This window comes from Dermacentor variabilis, chromosome 3, assembly GCF_050947875.1.
Source record: "Dermacentor variabilis isolate Ectoservices chromosome 3, ASM5094787v1, whole genome shotgun sequence".
NCBI classification, from domain to species: Eukaryota; Metazoa; Arthropoda; class Arachnida; order Ixodida; family Ixodidae; genus Dermacentor; species Dermacentor variabilis.
In genome coordinates, this window is record NC_134570.1 from 26,204,842 (window position 1) to 26,228,325 (window position 23,484).

A 23,484-nucleotide genomic window follows, 5' to 3' on the forward strand; every position below is an offset into this window, starting at 1 on the left:
CATTTTTAGTGCCTAGACATCCAGCCTTTACTTGCCAGAAAAACCATTTCGTAGTGCCGAGCTCATAAGCCATTGCAGCAGAGGACGACGAAGTCACTGCAACACCCTTTAAGGACAACTGGCCTGCACAAGCAACTTTAGCCTGATTTGGCATTCATTGCGCTGCACGTGATCCAGTGTTGTGCTATCGTGAGGTAATCATGTGTGTGTTCACTGCCTATCTATTGTCTTTCTAGCTCCTCCTCCCCCATTATTCAGTATAGGGCAGTAGATTCGATTTTCTTTGCTGGTTAACCTCTCTGCATTTCTCATTGGTCTGCGGAAGCGCAGCTAATGACCCAAATGGTCCCGAATTTCCTGTCATAAGTCACAATAGAGCATATAACACTTTTCAACGTTTCCAAGTAACTGACTCGCTCACGTACTTTACTGTCTTCCCGGCTGCGCCTCGGCGTCCCTTGCGCAGGAGCACTTTATCCTTATCAGCTTGTGCATAGCGGGGCACTAACTGCAAAACGACATGGTGGCCGGCTGCAGTCGCATAATCTCACGTGAAAGAGACTGGCGAAATCTTTAGTGGGCCGTGTCTCTTTGAGAGCACCACCGATATAGTAAAAGTCTGGGTGTTTGAAGCTGTGATGTCACGTACGTGGATGGTTTGTGTGAACTCTTTGTGATCTAGGCTATGCATTTGATGCTGCGCATGGAATACCGTTAACGATGCAGTAACTCGTGCGGGCAACTTTTTCAGAGCCCAGCTCTTAGGCACCCGTCCCTGCGTAGATCGTCAGCGTTCCCGGCGTAACCGAGTGAACGAGTGCAGCGGATGAAAGAGCGAACGCGGAACGCAGCTGGGGATGAAAAAAGATTAGAGAGATGTAGACATAAATTCACCGGCAATTACGATGCTCCGTAATGCAAAATTTGATCGCAGCTATTTAGGTGTTTTGAATACCACAGGTCGCGTCACTCATAGTTCAAAAAGGAAGCGTGAACACGGGAATGCGTGTCTCGCGCGGAGCGCATTCTCATGCGCATTCTGTAGCGGCGGCGGCGCGGGCGAAGTAGCGCATCTGATGTGGGTCGGAAGCACAAGCCATCGCTTTGTTTCTATATGTAGTATCGGCAGAAGCGCATTTTCGCTACCTTTTAATACCTTTTACTTAAGAGGAAGCTTTAGCTTGGGCCCAACTCCGACGCGGCATATTCAAATACATGTAAAACGCAAAAACGTTTTTCTGAGATAACCCCTGGAGCGATTTTAATGAAATTTGTTGCACTTGAAATAGAAAATTAAATTCTAGTGACTGTTGGAAGCGGGATTTCGATTTACGGTTTGAATTTTGTAACAGGAATTTTGAAAAATTCGGAAGTTTGAAAAATATAGAAGCACGAAGTTCAAAAATTGATATCCCTGCATCAGGAACAGATATCGCGGTTCTTTGAACGGCATCCATTAAATCATTGAAAGTGGACAAATTCGATGTGTGATTTTACATCTTACGTGAATGTCTTACGTTGTTTGCAATGGATCTGCAAAAGCTGTATTTCCATGTTATTAAATTTTTTGAGATTCATGTGTAACATATCAATTTTGTCCGCTTTGTATGTACTATTAGATGCATTTCACAGAATTGTATTATCATTTTTCCTTGATGAGTTACAGAGTTGTAAACTTGATAGTTTCGTCTTTATAAAATTTCTGTATTTGGCCAATTTTTAATAAATACCTGACAACCTAAATCAAAAATTCGAAAATAACAGTCACTAGGTTAAGTTTGTCTCTTAAATGCAACAAACCTCGTGAAATTTGGTGCAGTGGTTGCCGAGAAAAACGAATTCTCATTTTACATGTATTTAGATAGGAGCACCCGAGCTAAAGCTTCCTCTTAAGAATCTCTTCTGGCTACGATGGCTACGACATGGCGCCACAGTAGTGCGCGTCGTCTGTATGAAAACAAAGCGCTGCATGAGCAGAGTTTGTCTGCGGCGGCTACTGTGAATCTCGCCCATGCGCCATCCACGCGTTGTCTCTCTCGATCTCCCAATTAGCGGGGCAGTCGCACCGCACTTCGTCCTGTCTGTAACGTGCCGCACTAGACAGATTGTCCACGCTAGCCAATATATCGCGAAATTAAAACACGTATAGAGCTGCGTTCAAGTTTCGCATTAGAGAATATCATAATCTTCGGTTAATCTTTTTCGTCATTTTTTCGGAACACTTGACGGCAAGAATAGGTTCACCTGCAGTGGGCAAACCTTCACCTCGCTTACTAGGCTTCGAGCGTGTCGCGTTACTCGTATTCCTGCTTTAATTTTTGCCACCGCGTGCCGGGGGACCAAAGGCTCACCTTGACGAAGTCTAGGGACTGCTCGAGCGCGTACTCTGTCGAGTCGCACGAGTCTAGCGCGAGCACGCCCAGCGACACGCCGGGCAGCAGCGCCGAGTCGTTGTTGATCTTGTGCAGCGTGAAGAGCAGCGCCTCGAGCTGCTCGACGCCCTCGTCCTGGATGCGTCCGCACTCGTACGTGGCGTTGCGCTCGTGCACGGGGAACAGCGCGCCCAGCAAGATGTCGCCGCTGAAGTTGGTCATGCGCTGGATGGGCCAGCCCGCCACGCCGCCGCCGCCACACACGGGACGCCACGCCAGCGCGGCGGTAGCTGTGCGCGGTTGGAAGAGATGCGGATCACCCTCGCCAGTCCTTCCGGCCGTTTCGGTACAGAATTTAAGGTTGTGCGTGGGCGATTATCATATACGGAATACCTGAGAGGTAGATGGGAGTAGTAGCGTTTGTGGCGCCATCACGCGACGTTTAGTTCAACCAGAGCATAGAAAAGGGGTGCGATCTTGTACGTGTTCCAAAATCGAACGGAGGCGGTCCGTTCTTTACGTCACGAAATGGGCGGTCCGTTCCAATGCCTTCGTCCGAGAGCAGACGACACGAAATGATTGACAGCAGATGTCACGTCACAATTGACGTCATGGCGTTCGTCACGGTTCAAATTGACCACTCGTGTGTGGCTCGGTGGAACGGACCGCCTCCGTTCTGTTTTGGAACGCGTACAAAATCGCACCCCTATTGTTTCAAATTAATGTGTGGCTATGATCAACAGGGGTCGAATAAGATACGTCTCTGTATTCAGTGTTTCGAAGAGGGACTTGTCTTCGTCAGTGGCTCAACTGCTTTCCTTGACAGCGTTTATATGGCGCTGATAAGATAAGCGGCCACGTTGAGTAGGTTGAGGCAAGTAAAAATGTTCAACATGGGAAGGGGGAGGGGAGGCGGTGATAGCAAGGAGCAAGGGAAGGGGATGGGGGAAAGGGAGTGCTGCCAATTCTTCTTTGTTCTTCCAAAATGTAGGAATGAAAAAGAACGTTTCCGTTTTCTTTCCGAATTCCTTTCCATGTTTGTCAACCATACTTATTGGTACTGATAACGACTGCTAATGGTATCTTCCTTGAATCGGGTTGGTCACTTAAGTCACGTGTAGCCTACGCGAGCTTCTTACGTGTTACCATATCGCCATTCTGCTTTTCTTTGCTTTATCTCGCAAAGTTACCTATACCTGAGATGATCGCGCATCCAGCTTTCTCTTGCTCTTTTCTATCAATAGTCTAAACGTCTCTTGCTTATCCATTGCTGGGCAGTTAACACTGCCGTCAGCTTTGAACCAAACGCTCCTGAAACGTGGTGATTCCCTGCGGTTCTCGCTGGGAGGATATCTATGGCGATGCACACTAAAAGAAGCATCTGAGCTATGTGGCCAAGAGTTTGCAATGGGAGCTCTATAGGATGTGCTTTTAGCTGCACCAATTTTTGAAGAATTGTCTGCGGCAGATAGCACGATTCTAACCCTAGAACTGAATTACTCGATGAGGCGGCCGTTACTTCTACGCGAAATTTAAACGCTATATTGAATAATTGACATAATTGCAATAATTAACTATTAAGTTATTTCCCTACGGGGCATATTGCAATCTATATACGGATTGCAGCTGGTGAGTTTGCAAGGCATATAGACTTGGAACGAATTCTGAGGATGGCACCGGTTTCGAGATATGCATCGTCAGACTTGCAGTAAAAATGCACTGTTGTTCCCCTTACTATATATAAAAAAACGCTGTTTGATGCATTTAATCCCAAAATAACTGGAACGCCAATGCATTTCGTTGGACACATTGAAAACTATAGTATCTCGAAAATAGTGTAGCCCTTAGAATTCGTTCCAAGTGCATATGCCTTGCAAACTCACCGGCTAAATTCGTAAATTAAGATATATGCCGTAAAGCAATTAATCAAAAACATAGTTAGTGTAAGGATATTAATAATTATATTAAGCATTTTAATTTCTCGTAGAATTAGTGGCTGCCTGATCGAGAAGTTTAGCTGAACAGCTATATATATGCTATCTGACACAAGCCATTTTTAAATATTTGGTGTATCTAAAAAAATCACCTGGTATACCGCATGCATGGAATGTGACGCTCCGCGTGAATTCTCAAAGTGTTGATAGATTCACAAGCAATGGTTTCGTTCGGGTCAATGGTAACCTTTCCATACCGCGAATTTATTTGTTAATCGTTACAGGCTTTATTCACTTATTCAACGTACATCTGAATGGGAACGATCGGCAGATGTGACGCGTTTCCAGTTTGAACGAGAAATATTCATGTCCTCGCTGGTTTTCATGCTAAGACAGTTCCTTCTATGCGGAGATTGATCGGTTGAGACTGCCCCGTGGGGTCTAAGAGATTGAAATCGAAGAGTGTCGGAGACCTGTTGCGACAGTGTCGCGAAGCGAGCGTAAGTGGCGCAATAGTGGAAGGCGTCGGAGGCCAGCCAGCGCTTCTACGTCAGAGTAACCGAAACCGGAGGATGCCGGGGAAGAAAAATGCGTCAGTAGCGCAGGAATGACATCGTAACGGCTACGTATAAATTACGTCGTAGCAGCAGTCTATACTCTCCCCGAGCAGCTTGCCCTTTGGCATAGAGCCGCAGGAGAAGCTTCCGAATAAAATAAATTGCTTAAATAAAATTGCGGAAGCTGTCCTCTTGTAGACATTTGAGTAATGGCTTAGCGAACTTATCGTCGATCTGCCAACGCATGTAATTGTCTGACTGATCAGTTCGTAGCTTGGCAGCTACTAACGTTCTCTCGAGTAGTCTTCATTTCTGGGCAGATACAACAGGCGGCGAATTCTGTCTGCGGTAGATGTAGGACCAGCCCATTTTTGACAGCTAATGGGGACTTCATGTGTTGGATGCCAGGACTATAGGTGATGGAAGATGTAAGGGCCACTCCAGCCCGTTGTCTTCCTACATCCTAGAAAGCTTCTTTATTTGTTATTTATTTATTTATTATACCCTCAAGGTACATTTGTACATTGCAGAGGGGAGAGGCAATGGCAAGAGGTAAATACATAGGCAAATAACATAAACCTGACTATAGGTAAAAGAAGTAAAATACAAGTAAGGGGAGGAAGCATACAAACAGAGCCAGCCTCCTGCAGCCGAAACAGGAGTATTCGCTGTATACATAAGTTTTCTCTCTGTTGCTGCAAGAGTAGAACAGACGTTTAACTCTATATGTGAAGGAAGGAGTACAAAGAATATTTCATTATCTCATTTCTTATGGAGTGAACCATGCATTTCACTCCATCCGACGTTTCGCGAGAACAAATCAATGCGTTGAGTAGTAACTCAGCCCCTTTACCCCTGAGATATTTTCCCCAGTTTTTAGAGCGTAGGGGCGTGGGCCTAAGTGAGTAAGGCTGACTAGAATTCTGGGGAGTCTGAGTCCAAGCTATCCTTATAGGAGAAAAAATATTTTGTGAGTAAGTTTCGTTTATTGTGCCGAACTATCCTGCACCGAGAAACACCGAGCAATTCCCAATTTATTCAACGTGTTCACAAAAATGCACACTGTACTCCTAGAAGTTTCAACTGGATACGCTTAGTAGTTAGCACACAGCAAAGGTTTTTCTTATTGTGTAAGCATCAAAAACATCACATAGCGCACGCGCGTTATGCACAATTAATTTCAATTTCGTACGTGTTTCGAAACAACTCAGTTTTAAGGACCGCATCAGCTAAAAAGCAGAAGCGTGTCTAATTCCCCCCCCCCCCACTTGTACTTTCCCACAAACATACCCCGTGAGATACAAAACCAACTGTTCCTCTATGTTTCATTTCGCAAGCTCCAACGGTTACATTGACAAACTTTCGCCCACTCCTGCAGCGGACATTCTCCGCCACCACCACCACCACCACCACCACCAGTCTCGCCATTTGGGCTCCTCCACGTTCACATTCGGCTAACCCGCTTGCGGAAGAAGGTATTCGTTATCCGCATATTATTCTGTTCTGCAAATTCTACTAATAACTCTCCCCTGCTATTCCTAGAGCCTATGCCACATTCCCCCACTGACTTGTCTCCAGCCTGCTTCTTGCCTACCTTGGCATTGAAGTCGCCCATCAGTATAGTGTATTTTGTTTTGACTTTACCCATCGCCGATTCCACGTCTTCATAAAAGCTTTCGACTTCCTGGTCATCATGACTGGATGTAGGGGCGTAAACCTGTACTACCTTCAATTTGTACCTCTTATTAAGTTTCCAACAAGACCTGCCACCCTCTCGTTAATGCTATAGAATTCCTGTATGTTACCAGCTATATCCTTATTAATCAGGAATCCGACTCCTAGTTCTCGTCTCTCCGCTAAGCCCCGGTAGCACAGTACGTGCCCGCTTTTTAGCACTGTATGTGCTTCTTTTGTCCTCCTAACCTCACTGAGCCTTATTATATCCTGTTTACTACCCTCTAATTCCTCCAATAACACTGCTAGACTCGCCTCACTAGATAACGTTCTAACGTTGAACGTTGCCAGGTTCAGATTCGAGTGGCGGTCTGTCCGCCATTGCTAACCACATGCTAAAACGGAGTGTAGCCAATGTAGAACGTTAACGAATCACACTCGAAGCCGTGGCCATGGCCGACTTTCGTGCTCTCCAGTATTAAGCGTTCTTTATTTTTGTTTTTTATATAAGCATGCCTGCTCGTAGCAATGCAGTACAAATGAGGTACAAGCAATAGCCTGCTTGTTCACTGATCGACTTGCCATGATTTAACTCAGCAACGCTCTTAAGGAGAGCGGGGAAGTGCTGTGGAAGGTGCAGCTCCGAGCTTTGGCTCCTCAATATAAGGTAATGAAGCACTGAGGCTGCTGTTAGCCCCATACCTCACACGTTCCTAATTTGGCCTTATAACTATTCATTTACCGTTAACTTATAGTACAGCTGCCTGCCACAAATCGATTTGTACTGTCTGGCACGATCAGAAGTTTTGAAGGCGTTGGCACGCTTGTTGCTACGAAAACATGTGCCCACTCTCGTGCGCCATTGAGGGTGCGAGATAGATGGTCGCATACACGCCGTCGTCTGTGATAAGAAAACTCTTTTTTTTTTTTCTGCCACCGGCGTCGCATCCAGTGTTGGCTCAGTCGCAAGACCGACGCTGTCGTTTCGTCTAGCAAATAGCGTAGTATACACAGCGAGGGTCACACATTATTTTCGAGGCGACTTGCCCGCGACAGCCGGCGCGTTTGCGCGCTTCCATACGGTCGAGAAATAGCGTGCAGCCGAGAGCTCACGCTTCCAGCAGACACGAGCGAATGATTTGCAGCCTCCGCAACCGTGCAGGGAACTGCGCAAGTGGCGCCCATTGCGGCCCATCGGTGGCACGAATCAGATTTCCGCCCTGGTGAAACACGATTGCCCCCGGAGCGAGAGCAGGCGAGGGAGGGAACAGGCGGCCCATCTACTTTCACCGAGGGTCGACGACGTAATTGCGAGGCCGCGCACTGAGAAGTGCTCATCAGATTCACCACCCAAAACATGGTCCGGGGCATACTTTCCGCGGTAACCAACCGAATTTCAGTAATGCGCATGGACCTTCGTATGTCCGTATTCGTCTGCCGCTCCGGTGCACGCCACTTTATGTATACCGCGCGGGTATAACCAAAAGGTCTCCAGGAGTGATCCTCTCAAATGAGCCCAGCGAGGCGTTACTGCAGTCTTCGTGACTCAGCATGGTCGGCGCAGCCTAGGAAGAAATTCGAGACTGCAGACTTGGAGACACAGTGGTTGAGAATACGGACACTCGGGAGTAAGCTTCAATGCTAATGACTGAGTTTAAAGAAAATCATGTTAGGCAATGCACCTAAGCTGCCATGGCTGTATAATGACCGCAGCGGCCTTTATATTGTACTAGGAGTCGTTGCATTCTAGTAACTTAGCAACACATGTTCACTCGTATGCAATTGTGCCCTTTTTGCTATAAGATTGTGTGGAAAACAGGCAACTTTCTGTGAAAGTTGATGTGCGGGTGCATCACGGTTACTTCCTCCAGACCACACTCCCGGCATCCATATTTGAGTTATATTTCGCTCTTCGTTTTTGATCTAGACCCGCCCACCTTTTCGCTCTTAGAGCATTACACTTCCAAGCGGGGCGGGTTTTCCGCCGTTCGATGCTGCACTAACCACATGAGATTCATAAAACGCAGACGCGTAACCATGATTGTCGTCGACCAATAATTTTCGAGTACACAGCGCAGAATACGGGAGAATGAACGATTGCCGAAACGAGTCCACTGCAGGACCGCCATTCCCGACCGAATCGCTATATATACGGCCGTTACAGATCAAGAACTCTCCGCAGTAAGGAAGCATCGTCGCAACTTTATCCTACTCCTGTACAGTCACCGTTATCATACTTCACCCGAACGGGGTCTTCAGGGCCCTTTTGGTACTCCTGTGGAGTGTTGTGGAGATTCCTGTTTGGCGTGCCTTGAATGGGGTGCTAGCTTAACGTGTCTTCGTTACAAAGCATTCGATATTGGTTCTTTACACGTGTTTAATAAAGTTATGCCACTGTCAGTGTGTTTTGATTGTTCGGGTTGAGTCCGACGGCGACTGAAAATATTAGGCCAGCACCAGCTAGATATCATAAGGCTTGCTCGCTCCGATCCATGACGTTAGGCTACCTGGCCCGAAATTTCCATTGCCAAGGTTGGCGTGGCGTGAATACCAAAATCACTGGGGTTTACTCGGGAGCATCCCTATTAAATTTCATGGCGGTCGGGCCAGGTAACACGACGTCATGGATCGGAGTGAACAGGCCATGTGCTATCTAGATGGTGTTGATTAGGCACAAGTCTCCTACTCCCTACCGTCTGTTCCTCTCCCCGTCTCCCCCTCATTTCTGCCTTACCGGCATTTTTCTCAGGGTTACGTGGTTCCATTTATGCAATTTCGTGAAAAAATATTAAGAGATAAAAAAGCTATTTAACACAGCTTCTTGCCCGGGGTCTTTGTGGGACCTCGCCGAACACTTGGTGGACGGCACGCATGAGTGCCCGTAGGAGCTTTTCTGGTCCCTCGTGTGCCTCGAAGACGCCAAAAGTAAACATTCTGAGCGCCCTTTCACATGCTACTGAGCTCCTCAAGTTCCTGACCTTCCCGAAACCGTCCGGTACTCACAGCCTGCGGAGCAACCAACGGCTGTCGCGACGCACACTACAGTGGCCGCGCTCGCCGGCCGAGCGAATTTCCCTATTACTCTCGGCGGGCGACAGTGGCAGCTGGCGAACGCGTAAACAAGCGTACTTCCAAGTGTGGCGCTGGGCCCCCCACGCGCGGCTTCTTCGGCGCGTGATTGCCGATCGTTGCAGGGGGCCCCCGCTGCTGCCTTCACAGCTCGGGGTTTCCCGGAAGCGGAAACCCCGTGCCGGCCTTGGCTTCTCCTGCTGCACCCCTACTCCCCAGGGCGGTGCGGGCATGCAGGGCCTCCTCGGGGTCTTTCCGGCCATGGCACGGACAGAGGCCTCACGTGTGTATTCTTCATTAAGGGCTCGATTGCTGACCGTTTGGAAGATGGGGGCGGATCGAGGGTATAAGTTTCTCGGAGAAATGGTTGACGTACGTCCGGAATGTCCTGCGTCATTACAGCTTGTAGATATAAATAACACCTTGTGTACCGCGATTTGTGGTTGCCAACGCGGAAGTTCCCTTCGAGCACTGTCTGAGGCATCGTATTACGTTACTGTGTAAACTGCAAGATAGTCGTACAGAAAAGCTGCAGCTTCGCTCACTGCCCTAGCTTAATTCCACTGCGCACGACAAAGAGAACATGCACGTATTGACGGCTCACCGCTTTCAAAATGTCAGCGTCAATCTGCCTAATCCGGAAGGGACCACGGAGCCCTACAAGTGATTGCGCTTGATTTTTTGGACCAATTCATTTCCAGCTGATGCTGCGAGCCAAACCGCTTAAACAACTGTGTAGCAGAAATGCCCCATCACGTTCTTTTAGACGCGTTTTCGTTGAGAAGCGTTTACCAAGTTTCTCAGCAAAACCGCTAGGACTACACAGAGTCAGTACTTTACATAGATTTAGGCAGTCGAGCAACTTTACACAGGCATAGAGTATCTTGCTCCCCTACACACATATCTTTTGTTTGCACGTAACCCGTGGACACAGTTCGACAATAATCGATTAATTGTGCTTGTATGTGGACGTACGACGGACTATTAGGTAATCAATTGCCTGTAGACAGTGGCAACACTACGGATAACGCGTAATCATTCCATACATTGACGAAATTAACTTGATGCTTGATGGACGAATATGCAAGCCACTCTCGGTCAGGCATTTTTGTGAATGCGACTTCTCTTCCTGTTCTGCAAGGAGTTGATGCACTGGGTGGTGCTTATCATTGGACCCTGTAAAACATGCCTGCCAGCCTCATTTTGGAAAGTGTTAGCCTACCTCTTTGCTGTAAAAGTTTTTTTTCGCTATCGCTGCCGTTGCAAGTTGCCCCCCCCCCCCCTCCCGACAGTAGAGGCCAATTTCACAGCACGCTCTGATCCTGTCTGTGCGAAGATTTTCTATTAAGCATCTCACGAGACCATTCAGTGAACACGTTCCACTGAACCTCCCGTGCCGCTGAACCAAGGACGACTCATTCAGAGGCCCCTGAAATCACGTAATTTTTTGTGAGTATATTCGCCCAATAAGCTCCGCTTATGGGAGATAATTTAACATTTCCACTGCTGATTAGACGCGCTAAGCCATTACCAGAGTAGAGACCAATGCGCACATACAAAACAAGAAAGGAGGTGAGGGTGGAAACGACACCACAGCGCTGAACTTCTAGCAATATTATTGGGAGAGGGCGTAATATTTATATACACATGTCTACCATAGAATATGCATTGAATATGCATTGCGCGTGTCGACAATCTAACAATTCGTTATCAGAGCCTAAAGCTTGATACACTGCGCGCTTTGTATGCGAATCATTCCTGCTTCAATTAGTTCATGCACTGGTTTGTTTTTATCCCTGCTCATAATTACCGTTTCTTGAAAAAGTGGCGGGCATGCACAATTATTACTATCTAACACTCGCTTCTAACAGGTGCTACTAGCCCTTGCAACAATCTAATAATGAACTAAAACTGAATAGGTCATCAGCTAAATTTCTGTTCTAGTATTTAATAAAGAACGATAATTTCCTAGGTCGTGCTTCTGGCTCTCACAGGGAATTGTTAGGTTGTGGACAGGCGCAATGCGTATTCCGACGTAAACACTCTTACATTATCGCTCTCTCTTGCAATAAAACTGTAAGTTCAGTGGTATGGCGTCGTCTTTGCCGCAGTACCCATTTTCTGTGTGTGCGCTGTTTTTAGTTCCTGAGCCTTTAACCGTGTGCAATTGCATCGAAACTCACCGGCAGCGAGCACCAGAGCTCGGCCAGTTGGGACCAAGCTTCCGGCAGAACAGCAAGGACGTCGCAGCATGTCCTGTTCAGCCCAAGGCACTTGCAAGCCTGCATTAAACATTCGTTCTGTTTACTGGATGTTGGATGTTGATGAGATAACAGTTATAAAGAGATTTCCAGGCGCCTTTCTGCCCTCGGCGTCGGCGTGATGTTTCGTATAAAGTCCAAGGGCCATAAGATCGTCGCCCTGCTCCTGTGCGTATGACGGGAGCCGGCGATCGCGACTCAATCTGGCCTGCGCGAAAGTGAAGGAAAGCGGGGAGGAAGCCGTCTTCCGTCGCGCGCGAGGCACCCAATGTTGCGAGGCCCCGGGTGGCGGGGAGGGAGGGGGAGCGGCGTTCTACTTCGACTGCATCTGTGTATCTGGAGGCTGCGCGCGGTCGCGCGGCTGTATCTTGAGAGCGATCTCGGTTGGGGCCAGAGTCTAGGTGCGTCTACGGCTTGTAGCTTTGTGCGTGCTGTGTGTTCTCGGCGCTGAGTCTGCGTTGAAGCGATAGAAAGCGCGAAGGTCACATCGCTCGCAGCTGCTGCCCCGATTCCTCAAGCCAGCGTTTTGAGTGCGAGTGTAAGCGGTCATCGAGCGCAATGAGTTCATGTTTGCTGCACGCGCTGACACCATGCTTGTTAATTTAGTTAGCAAACCTTAGTTACCAAGCGAATGTTTACACGTTGATACGGCCGATAAAAGTACTACCCCTACTTCGCATTGCTGTCTGCTAATATGCTATCGCAATTGATGCTGCGCCTTTCGGGCGAAACTACGATTTTTTTCCATCCATTAATTACCGATTATAGTATAACTGTGGACCACACCTATTTGCACTTTGCGCCCTTAGTATTCTGTGTTCCGTATATTAGCATTTCTGTGAACCTTCCCTGTGCAGTTTATCAACAGCTATTGCGGAATCCCGAACTTAACACCGGTCTCCGGTATAATTTGGTCTTAACCCTCCCTGAACGGTTGTCACTTAGATTCTGTGCGCCGCAGACAAGGAGGCTCTGGAAACTACAGACTTTGCTATTCTGTTCTGCAAGTGAAAAAACTGTCAGCGCAATGCGCACGCTTAGCTAATTTTCTGCTGGTCGCATACAGTGAAAGCGTGTTTTAATGTAATTTAAACTTGAACAAATGCAGTTGTATTATGTACCGTTGTTGTGTGACTTATTTCTATTTAGTTTTATATTTTAATGAACTGATAAGGTTGACTTTCCCCTGCGGCAGTTGCTCAGTGTGTATGAGGTCCTGCTGCTGAGCAAACGTGCCCCCGCATCAGCTGGCAGTGTACAAAAAATTCATGCACTTTTGTATAGGTGTGCGTTAAGTACATTGGGTGGGCGACATCTTAAACCTGGAGCATTCCACTAAGGCGTGCCTCACAACGCATTATTACGCTTCGAAAGGCAGTATCCTATCAATTAAATTATGTCAGACATCCAATCGCTTAGCATAAGTTACCGGATAGTGGGGCACGGATATGCCTTATATGTACTCATGATTATAATAACATTAATGAGAGCGACCTTCACTGATACAAAAAACAAACATACAGCGCAACAGTTCATGCCCACCGAAGCAACCTCTCTCGAAGACAGACAGCGTAAGAAAATCCTCAGAGAAACCAATCGAACCGTTAACGCTTCTAGACACGCAAAAGGTAGGACTACAAAACCACATTACAGCATACATTTATAAAGTAGTTGGAAATAATACAGAAGTGTGATATGCGGCAATGTTAGCTTGGGCAGTTATTTGAGGGGAAAGTCATTAAAGCTAACAGGGCACACACGTACTTTTCACTTGGGCGTTTGCAAGTGACATATGAAGAGTAACATTCCCGGTAAGGACCCTGTTTGGATCGGACTGCTGGTACGATCTGTTGGGAACTCGGCGCTGACGCCCGTGGTTGTACCTGGGTCGCAAGCCCCAAGGGTAGCGTTGGCCTGGCGGCCTGGGGTACAACTGGAAGCATCCGAAGGTCCCGGCAAAGCATGAGTCGACTGGTAACAACGAAACAACTTGTTTATTTTAACATCGCAAAGAGTTGGTGGTCACGTTTGACCGAAGTAGAGAGACGGGAGAGCACTTCACTCAACAGAAGAAATCGGAGCCCTCCTTTTTGCGTCCGGGGGCAGCTGTTTTTATACTCTCGCAGTTGAGGGCAAGAAGGAACCCCTCAAAAGACGAGCACGTGAATGTACAATGGGCTAATGGTGACGCACACTGTCGTAGCGATGCCGTAGCACCATGACGAGCACGATCTCGTAGCACCCTGTCGAGCACGATCTCGTAGCACCCTGTTGTAGCGCTGCCGGTCGGGCACAATGACTGTAATGAGAGGATGGTCCCTGCTTTGGCATCGCCTGTTTCGGGCACAATGACTGGAATGAGATCCCTGCTTTGGCATCGCCTGTTTCGGGCACAATGACTGGAATGAGATCCCTGCTTTGGCATCGCCTGTTTCGGGCACAATGACTGGAATGCGAGGATGATCCCTAGGCGGTCGCATCGCCGCAGTCGCGCCTGGAAACACCTGGCGATGAGTGTTGCGGCGACGACGATCGGGCCAAAATGTCTGCCGCCCTGCCGCAGTCGCGCCGGCAAAACCACGTGTCGCAGGCGAAACGCAACAGACCGCCCCGCCGGGGGAAGGAGATCCCGATGGACAGGGGACTGCATCCGCTGTCCGGAGGGATGTCGCTCGATGATGCTCATAACCGAAGTCGGGCGTCCCTCGACGTTTCTTGAGCGCAGCGCACAGAGAAGGCCTCGTTCTCTTGTTCAGGTTCGCACGGGACACTGCAAAGTGACTTCGGGAGAGTTCACATTTTTGTTCTCGTTCCCGGTGAGCGTTAGAACTACGCTGAAACTCAACCGCTCAGTCAGCAAGCACGGCACAACCCTCACTAAGCCCTGCCAGGCTCTTTCCCCTTTTTATACCACTGCCTAGTTCCTTACAGTAGTCTAGCATCACTCAGAACGCGTCCACAAATTGAAAAATTGCACTAGAAAGCATATCATCACTTTGAAACACTAAACAAAAGCAATATGTTAAAAAAAATCCTGCCTCAGGAAGAAAAACATCAGTAACCAACAATTTTGAGGCTGATTCCTACGTTAGGGGCTTCGACTTAAGCCATCGGCGTTACCGTTGAGACTCCCCTTTTTGTAACGCACCTCAAAGGAATATTGTTGTAAAGCGAGGCTCCAGCGCAGGAGGCGGCCATTTTTGGGAGAGATGGTCTGCAGCCATTGGAGAGGGCAGTGATCCGTCTCAATGATAAACCTCGAGCCGGCTAGATAGCATGACAATTTCTGAACGGCCCACACGAGACACGCACACTCTTTCTCGGTGGCGCTATACGCCTGCTCACGACTGGTCAGCTTACGACTAGCATACAGGACGGGGTGTTCTACTTCTCCATTTTCCCGTTGGCACAGTACAACGCCCATGCCTCGCTCACTAGCATCGCACTGAACAATGAACCCTTTTGTATAGTCTGGCGATCGTAGCACAGGCTGGCTTGTTAGGGCACTCTTTAGGGCGCTAAAAGCTCTTTCCTTGGTCTCGTCCCAGACGACTGTTTGAGGCTCTGTCTTTCTTAGAGCATCCGTCAGGGGAGCCGCGATATCAGAGTACCTAGGGATGTACCTCTGATAGTAGCCGGCGACACCCAAGAACGACCGAATATCGGTCTTTGTGCGCGGTTGCGGAAAGTCTCGCACAGCGGCCACTTTTATTTCAGAGGGGCGGCGACGACCCTGACCAATCACGTGACCGAGGTAGACAACCTCGGCCTGTGCTAACTGGCACTTAGGAGCCTTGACTGTCAAGCCCGCTTCGCGCAGGCGGGTTAGCACTGCCCGCAAGTGTGCCATATGCTCAGACCAGGATGCGGAGAATATCGCTACGTCGTCTAGATACGGTAAGCGAATTCTTGCTGTCCCCGCAACACTTTATCCATGAGGCTTGAAAAACAGTATGGCGCGTTCTTCAAACCTAAACTCAACACTTTAGGACGGAATGTTCCCATTGGTGAAATGAACGCCGCATACCTACTAGCCTCTTCTGTAAGTGGAACCTGCCAATAACCCCTGACAAGATCTAGGGTGGAAATAAACTGAGCGCTACTAACTTTCTCAAGGCGCTCCTCGATGTTAGGGATCGGATAAATTTGATCCTTAGTGATGGAATTAAGCCTGCGGTAGTCGACGCAAGGACGAGGTTCCTTGCCCGGTACCTCAACTAAAATCAAAGGGGAGGTATAATCACTCTCACCTGCCTCAATAACACCGAGCTGTAGCATTTTCTTTACCTCAGCCTCCATAATATCGCTCTGGCGGGGTGACACCCGATACGCCTTGGATCGTACTGGCTCTGGGGAGGTAAGTTCTATATCATGAGTAAGTACAGAAGTCCTACCAGACCTCTCAGAGAACAGACCTTGAAACTCTTGTAATAGCTGGTGTAGTTCGGTTTTCTGCTCAGGCGACAGCGGTGCTTTACTGATAAGGTCACTAATGACTTGACCGGTGTCTTCCCTGTTCGTCACTGAGCCTAGTCCCGGAAGCTCGACCGGAAGCTCTTCAGGAACGTTTACCATCATGCACACCACGGCTTCCCTTTGTCTATAAGGTTTGAGCAGATTACAGTGGTAAACTTGCTGTGCTTTCCGCTTTCCTGGCAGACTTACCACGTAGTTAACGTCCGACAGTTTCTGAACAATTCGTGCTGGGCCCTCCCACTGCACGTCTAGTTTGTTGTTTAGCGATGTGCGCAATATCATGACCTCATCGCCAACCTCAAAACGACGGGCCCTGGCTGTCCGATCATAATAAACCTTGGCCCTCTGCTGGGCCTTTGTCATTGCTTCACCTGACAACTCCTGTGCCCTTCTTAAGCGTTCGAGGAGCTTAAGCACGTACTCCACCACGACTGGGTCGTCGCCCCTACCTTCCCACGATTCTCGAAGCATGCGAAGCGGAGATCGAAGCGAGCGACCGTACACCAGTTCAGCTGGCGAAAACCCCATAGCCGCATGCGGCGCGGTCCTTAAAGCAAACATCACCCCAGGCAGACACAGCTCCCAGTCAGTTTGATGTTCAAAACACAAGGCTCTCAACACGCGCTTCATGACGGAGTGGAGCTTCTCAACGGAATTCGACTGTGGGTGGTACACTGAGCTGTGTAACAGCTTTACCCCACACCTTTCGAGAAAAGTTGTCGTCAAAGCGCCAGTAAACACTGTGCCCTGATCTGATTGGATTTCCGCAGGGAAACCAACTCGCGCAAATATGGACAGTAGTGCATTAACTATCTCAACTGAGCTGAGTTCTTTAAGCGGCACTGCTTCAGGGAACTTTGTCGCTGGGCAGATCACAGTCAAAATGTGTCTGTACCCCGTGGCTGTTACCGGCAGAGGTCCCACAGTATCAATAACGAGCCGTCTAAAAGGCTCCGTAATGATAGGTACCAATTTCAACGGCGCCCTCGATTTGTCCCCTGGTTTGCCCACCCGCTGACAAGTGTCACATGTCCTCACGAAATGGTCTGCGTCCCGAAAACACCCTGGCCAATAGTACTCTTGCAAGAGACGGTCCTTAGTTTTCTTAACTCCTAGGTGTCCGGACCACGAACCCCCGTGTGACAAGCGCAACAGATCCTGACGATAGCATTGAGGCACGACCAGCTGATCGAACTCCACTCCTCGGCGGTCTAGATACTTCCGGTACAGGACTCCACCCCTTTCCACAAAACGCGCAGTTTTCCTGGCGATACCTTCTTTGACATTGCAGCGCACGTTTTCCAGGCTGCCATCCTTTTTTTGCTCGGCTATCAAAGCCGTCCGGCTGACTTTTAGCAACCTATCAAGTCCGTCTGACGTAGGCGCGATGAGCAAATCAGTAGATAGCTCTTCTAACTTTCCCGCGTCGGGCGTTTCCTCTCCAGTATCTGGCGCCTTTAACGTTACAGACTCTAGTTTATTCAGTTCGGGCGTGCTCTGAATATCAGCTTGCTGCGCCTCTGACCCTTTTTCGTTGTTTGATAACGTCGGCCCCGCAACTACCGCCTTTGCAGCGAGCTCCCGAACCTTCGACCTGGTTAAGGCCTGAACACTAGCTTCACCAAACAAAAGCCCCTTCTCGCGCAGGAGGTGATCGGACCTGTTTGAAAATAGGTACGGGTACTGGGGTGGCAGCATAGATGACACTGCCGCCTCTGTCTCAAGCGCTCCGAAAGGTCCTTCAATAAGCACCTTTGCTACTGGCAGACACACGCTATGAGCTTCCACGGCTTGCTTGATCCACGCGCACTCGCCCGTGAACATATGGGGTTCTACATAAGACTGGTGAACTACATCCATTGTAGCTGCGGAATCGCGAAGCACTCGGCACTCTTTCCCGTTCACGAGGAGGTCTCGCATGTAAGGCTCGAGAAGCTTCATGTTCTCGTCCGTGCTGCCTATTGAAAAAAACACAACTTTTGGTGTTGTTTCCGGACACTGCGCCGAAAAGTGACCCGGCTTCTGGCACGTATAACACAAGCGCGCTCGCCTCATCTCGAACCGCTTTCTGCGTTTGGCTGCCGCCGTCTCTTTACGTTTGGTCGGACTGCTTTCACTCGCATCCTCACTACGCGTGTCCCCCTTTAATCTCATGGGTGTGAACTTCGGCCTCTCAAACTTCGAGCCAAATTCACCCTTTTGACCGTCCTTAGCTCCGCGAGCCCGACGCGTCACAAACTCCTCGGCTAGCTCAGCGGCTTTAGCCACCGTACAAACGTCTGGCCTATCCAAGACCCAGTATCGCACGTTCTCCGGTAACCGACTATAAAACTGTTCTAGCCCGAAGCACTGCAGAACTTTATCGTGGTCACCAAACGCTTTCTCTTCTTTGAGCCACTCCTGCATGTTCGACATAAGCCTATACGCAAACTCTGTATATGACTCACTTTTGCCTTTCTCATTTTCCCGAAACTTCCGACGGAACGCCTCCGCAGACAGCCGGTACTTTTTTAGCAGACTCGATTTTACTTTGTCGAAATCCTCTGCCTCCTCTCTATCCAAGCGAGCGACTACGTCGGCCGCCTCGCCGGGTAACAAAGTGAGCAAGCGCTGTGGCCACGTTTCCCGAGAGAACCCCTGCTTCTCGCACGTTCGCTCAAAGTTAACCAGGAACAAACCAATGTCCTCTCCAAGCTTAAACGGCCGCATCAGGTCAGTCATTTTGAACAATACTCGTTCTCCTGCACCGTGTGCCTGACTTCCATTACGAGCGCGTTCCATCTCTACCTCGAGACGCTTCATTTCCAAAGCGTGTTCGCGCTCTTCTTTTTCTTTCTGCTCTTTAAGTTCGCGCTCCTGTTTCTCTTTTTGCTCTTTAAGTTCGCGCTCCTGTCTTTTTGACCTCTCCTCAATAGTCTCAAGGCATTCCGACAGCTCGTCATCCTCAGCCTCTAACTCAAGAATAGCCTTTAGCAGTTCAGGTTTTCTTAGTTTGTCTGAGACATCCAGACCCAACTCTCTTGCAAGCTCTAACAATTTCGGTTTGCGCAACGACTTCAAATCCATGGCTGCTCTGAATGCTACTTTCTCTACTGCTTACTATTGTCTTGCCGCAAACTAACCCGGCAGCAACGACAACCACAATTACCAGCTCTGTTTCTGACACTAACAAAAGCCTGGCAAAGCTCAGAAGAAGAAAGTCCCGCACTCACCAAACCTCGCAGGCAGGAATTCCGCGCAGTCGTTCCGCTGCAGGCAACCAGTCGTCACACAGGGCTCGTTGCACTGCTCCCGGATCGTCGTTGAGCTGCTCAGCATACAGTCAACTGCATCTCTTCGCTGCTGGCCTCCGTTGTCGCGATCTCACCGCTGGCAGACAGTTGTTTGAAGTCGGAGGCGATCTCACCGCTGGCAGACAGTTGTTTGAAGTCGGAGGCGATCTCACCGCTGCCAACCAGATGTTTGGATCGGACTGCTGGTACGATCTGTTGGGAACTCGGCGCTGACGCCCGTGGTTGTACCTGGGTCGCAAGCCCCAAGGGTAGCGTTGGCCTGGCGGCCTGGGGTACAACTGGAAGCATCCGAAGGTCCCGGCAAAGCATGAGTCGACTGGTAACAACGAAACAACTTGTTTATTTTAACATCGCAAAGAGTTGGTGGTCAGGTTTGACCGAAGTAGAGAGACGGGAGAGCACTTCACTCAACAGAAGAAATCGGAGCCCTCCTTTTTGCGTCCGGGGGCAGCTGTTTTTATACTCTCGCAGTTGAGGGCAAGAAGGAACCCCTCAAAAGACGAGCACGTGAATGTACAATGGGCTAATGGTGACGCACACTGTCGTAGCGATGCCGTAGCACCATGACGAGCACGATCTCGTAGCACCCTGTCGAGCACGATCTCGTAGCACCCTGTTGTAGCGCTGCCGGTCGGGCACAATGACTGTAATGAGAGGATGGTCCCTGCTTTGGCATCGCCTGTTTCGGGCACAATGACTGGAATGAGATCCCTGCTTTGGCATCGCCTGTTTCGGGCACAATGACTGGAATGAGATCCCTGCTTTGGCATCGCCTGTTTCGGGCACAATGACTGGAATGCGAGGATGATCCCTAGGCGGTCGCATCGCCGCAGTCGCGCCTGGAAACACCTGGCGATGAGTGTTGCGGCGACGACGATCGGGCCAAAATGTCTGCCGCCCTGCCGCAGTCGCGCCGGCAAAACCACGTGTCGCAGGCGAAACGCAACAACCCTTAGCTGTCAAATTATGAGCAGGCAAGTAGCGTATTTGAGTGACTAAACCAAAAATATGTTAAAGTATTGGTTCATCTACATCTATCGCAATATATTGAGCGTTGCGAATGCTGGTTAACGAAGACGCAGCACAAGCGAGTTTCAGGAGGAGCAAAACACGCGTATTTGTTTTCCACCTCCGCGTGAGCACGCGGAACTTTCCTTCGGTTTTGTTTTCCACAGCGGCGAAGCACGTGGCATCAAGCAAGGACTTCTCTTTCCTGCTTTGGTACCTTGTCAAGCATGTTTGTCTGTGCCGCCCATCCAAAAAGCACAACTGAGGAAGGACATATTGGACCTGTTACACAATTTTGTTTTCCTGAATTGCAGAACATATGGGAAGAAGACGCGGTGCTATTGAGGTGAAATTAAATAGGCACCAACCTTTAGTCTTGAACTATGCGTTCACGAAACGCTCACTTATAACTTGGCTGGCCGTCGCTTTCGTTAGAATGAGACGTCAGAACGTGGTCTCGAAAAGGCCAAATCTAGTGAATGTTTCTTTTCTTTTCTCTCTCTCTCTCTTCAACGAGTCGGGTGCACGTGATGAAAATAGAATTTTGCTTTTAAACACGATATTCGTATATGCGAAGCATAATGGTAAACATCTAATATCATGCCTTATTTTATTTTTTCTTCAGATTGAACTATTCTGCCCCCCTAAAGATCACTATCAGCTCATGCTGCGCGCTCGTAAATTACAAGAGTGTTCCTCGAAATAACCAACTTTAGTTACACGCTGCCAACTGAGGAACAAGACACTAAATGTAGAGCACCAAAAGTCAAAACACAAATTACAGCCACTACTCGCTCAAGAAGTAAGCGCTGACGGTAACAGACACGCACCGGAGAAGGCTCACACCACAGTACATGACGGATGTGGCAGCCTTCCGCGTGCGCGAATTGCGACCCGTGAGAGCTACAGCAACGTGCGAATTTATTAGATCGCGTTGCCAATAGGAAAGACAAGATGCTAATTTTCCTGATATACGAGAGTTAGGCTTAGTCGCTATCGTCCTGGCCCGGCTCTAAAACGAACATTCTCGGTGACAACTAAGTTCCAACAGTCTCTGTTCTTTCAACGACTTCGTTGAACCAAGTTGGCATAGTGTTGAAGGCAATACTCGAGACGTCAAAGTTGTTTAACAGAAACGGTCAAAGCCACTTGGAACAACCACCGTCGAAATGACAGGCGTTAAACGCTGCTTGACTCCCGATTACTTCCTGTTGAGCCCTGATATCACTGACTGTCAATGTACAGGCGGAGTCGATCGTGATCGACAATTGTCCTGTTTGGTCCCTCTGCGGTGATTTCCACTCGGGGTCAATACGTACTCGGCCAAGTACAGTTTCAATAAATTCTGGCTTATGGTACGGATTGCAAATCGAAGTCGTAGAGCAGTTCCCGGAGTGACGGACAGAGGTCGGTTGTCTTGGACTATCGCTCTCTGCGAAAGAATGTGACAGCCGAAGGGTCAAAGGGCTCCGATCGCTCCGCGGGGACTCGCCTTGCGTGACAGGCGACGTGGTCGACGACTCACGCTGCGTGGGTCCGGACGCGCGGTCCACAGCGCGCGCTCAGGGGGCCACGGCGGTAGTCCGGGTCCGAGTGGCGGCGGCCTCTTCTGTCGCAGCCGGCGTCGACACTGGAGACCCGACACCCGAGGGGCGCGCGGGTCGCGTAATGCGTCGCTCACGGCAGTGGCCGGCTCCGCCTCCTCCTCGATAGAGCTGCACTTGATCGAGGCGATCGTGCGCGTCTCGTTGGCCGCACAACTCTGCCGACTGCGCTGGACCGCACTCGGCCACGCGGTGGCCTTTCTTACGCATGCCAACGAGCGCTGCTGCGTAGAGGGATGCAGTAGTCATCGCTCTCTCACTGGTTCATCTATCGCCTGTTAGTATCATACAGGATGCCCCAGCTAAATTTAGCCAGAGTTTAACGATATGTGAATGCCTCGTAGCTGGACAGAACCAAGGTTATGTTGTTTGCCGTCGCATGGAGATACTCAGATTATTATTTTTTTTCGTTGCACATACTTACATAATAAGTCCTAACTAATTAATAAACTTCTCAAATATTATAATTAGATGAAAAATATCAATGAGAAAATTGTAGAGGGACGCGAAAGACTCCCGATGCAGCTTTCTGTTGCTCAATACGTGCTACACAAAATGTTTTCCCGAGCGTGAAAGGAGCCCGCGAATACATTAAAAGCGCCTCGAGTGTCCAGTCACAAGCCTTTTAATGCTCGTGATCATTGTATAGCCAACGTCGGGCAAGTTTCAGACGAACTCTTGTAGAGCGTTGCACTTTTGGGCAATCTCTGATCAAGTACAGTGTCACTGACGTTGTCGATGTCGTAAAACTACTTTCGCCAGACGTTACCCTCTTCAAGTGGCTCAGTGAACGGGAAACAAAGTTAGTTTTAGAAAGTATATGTCCTAGTGTTTTTTTGATAATACCAGCACAGATCAACTGCAAGTCCTGTTTAAAGCATCTGGCCTGCCTTCGTCTGGCATGGATAAATTTTAAACGAATTGTCGTTGTGAACTTTTGGAAAATTGAATACAAGTCACAACCTCAAGCTACGAAGGTGATAGCAATAATACTTAAGCTCCGATATGTAGTACCAAGAGTGCTACTCACTATTTTGAATCGACAATGGGCTATTACGTCCCTCAAAATTTTTATGAGCTACCTAAGAACAAATTTTATTGAGTTCATGATTCTAAATACGAGCTTCTATATTTTGTTCAGAAAAATTGAAATACATTTGTTCACTTTCTTATTGTTTAGAAGGTCTGTATACCACTTGTCAACTATTATAGCTCATTTAGCTTAACATCGCAGAC

At 48.8% G+C, this 23,484-nt stretch overlaps 1 protein-coding gene across 1 annotated transcript in view; it reads right to left on the reverse strand.

Annotated features, from left to right (window-relative positions):
• Positions 1-22,461, reverse strand: part of LOC142575323 (metabotropic glutamate receptor 2-like) — a 41,528-nt gene extending 19,067 nt beyond the window's left edge. Inside the window, exons 1-3 of the mRNA XM_075684585.1 lie at positions 22,170-22,461; positions 11,790-11,888; positions 2,352-2,662 (exon numbers count right to left, since the gene is read on the reverse strand). Coding sequence (XP_075540700.1) covers positions 2,352-2,662; positions 11,790-11,859 — 381 coding nt within the window. The 5' untranslated portion in view covers positions 11,860-11,888; positions 22,170-22,461. The remainder of the gene's footprint in view (positions 1-2,351; positions 2,663-11,789; positions 11,889-22,169) is intronic.
• Positions 22,462-23,484: the final 1,023 nt, after the last annotated feature.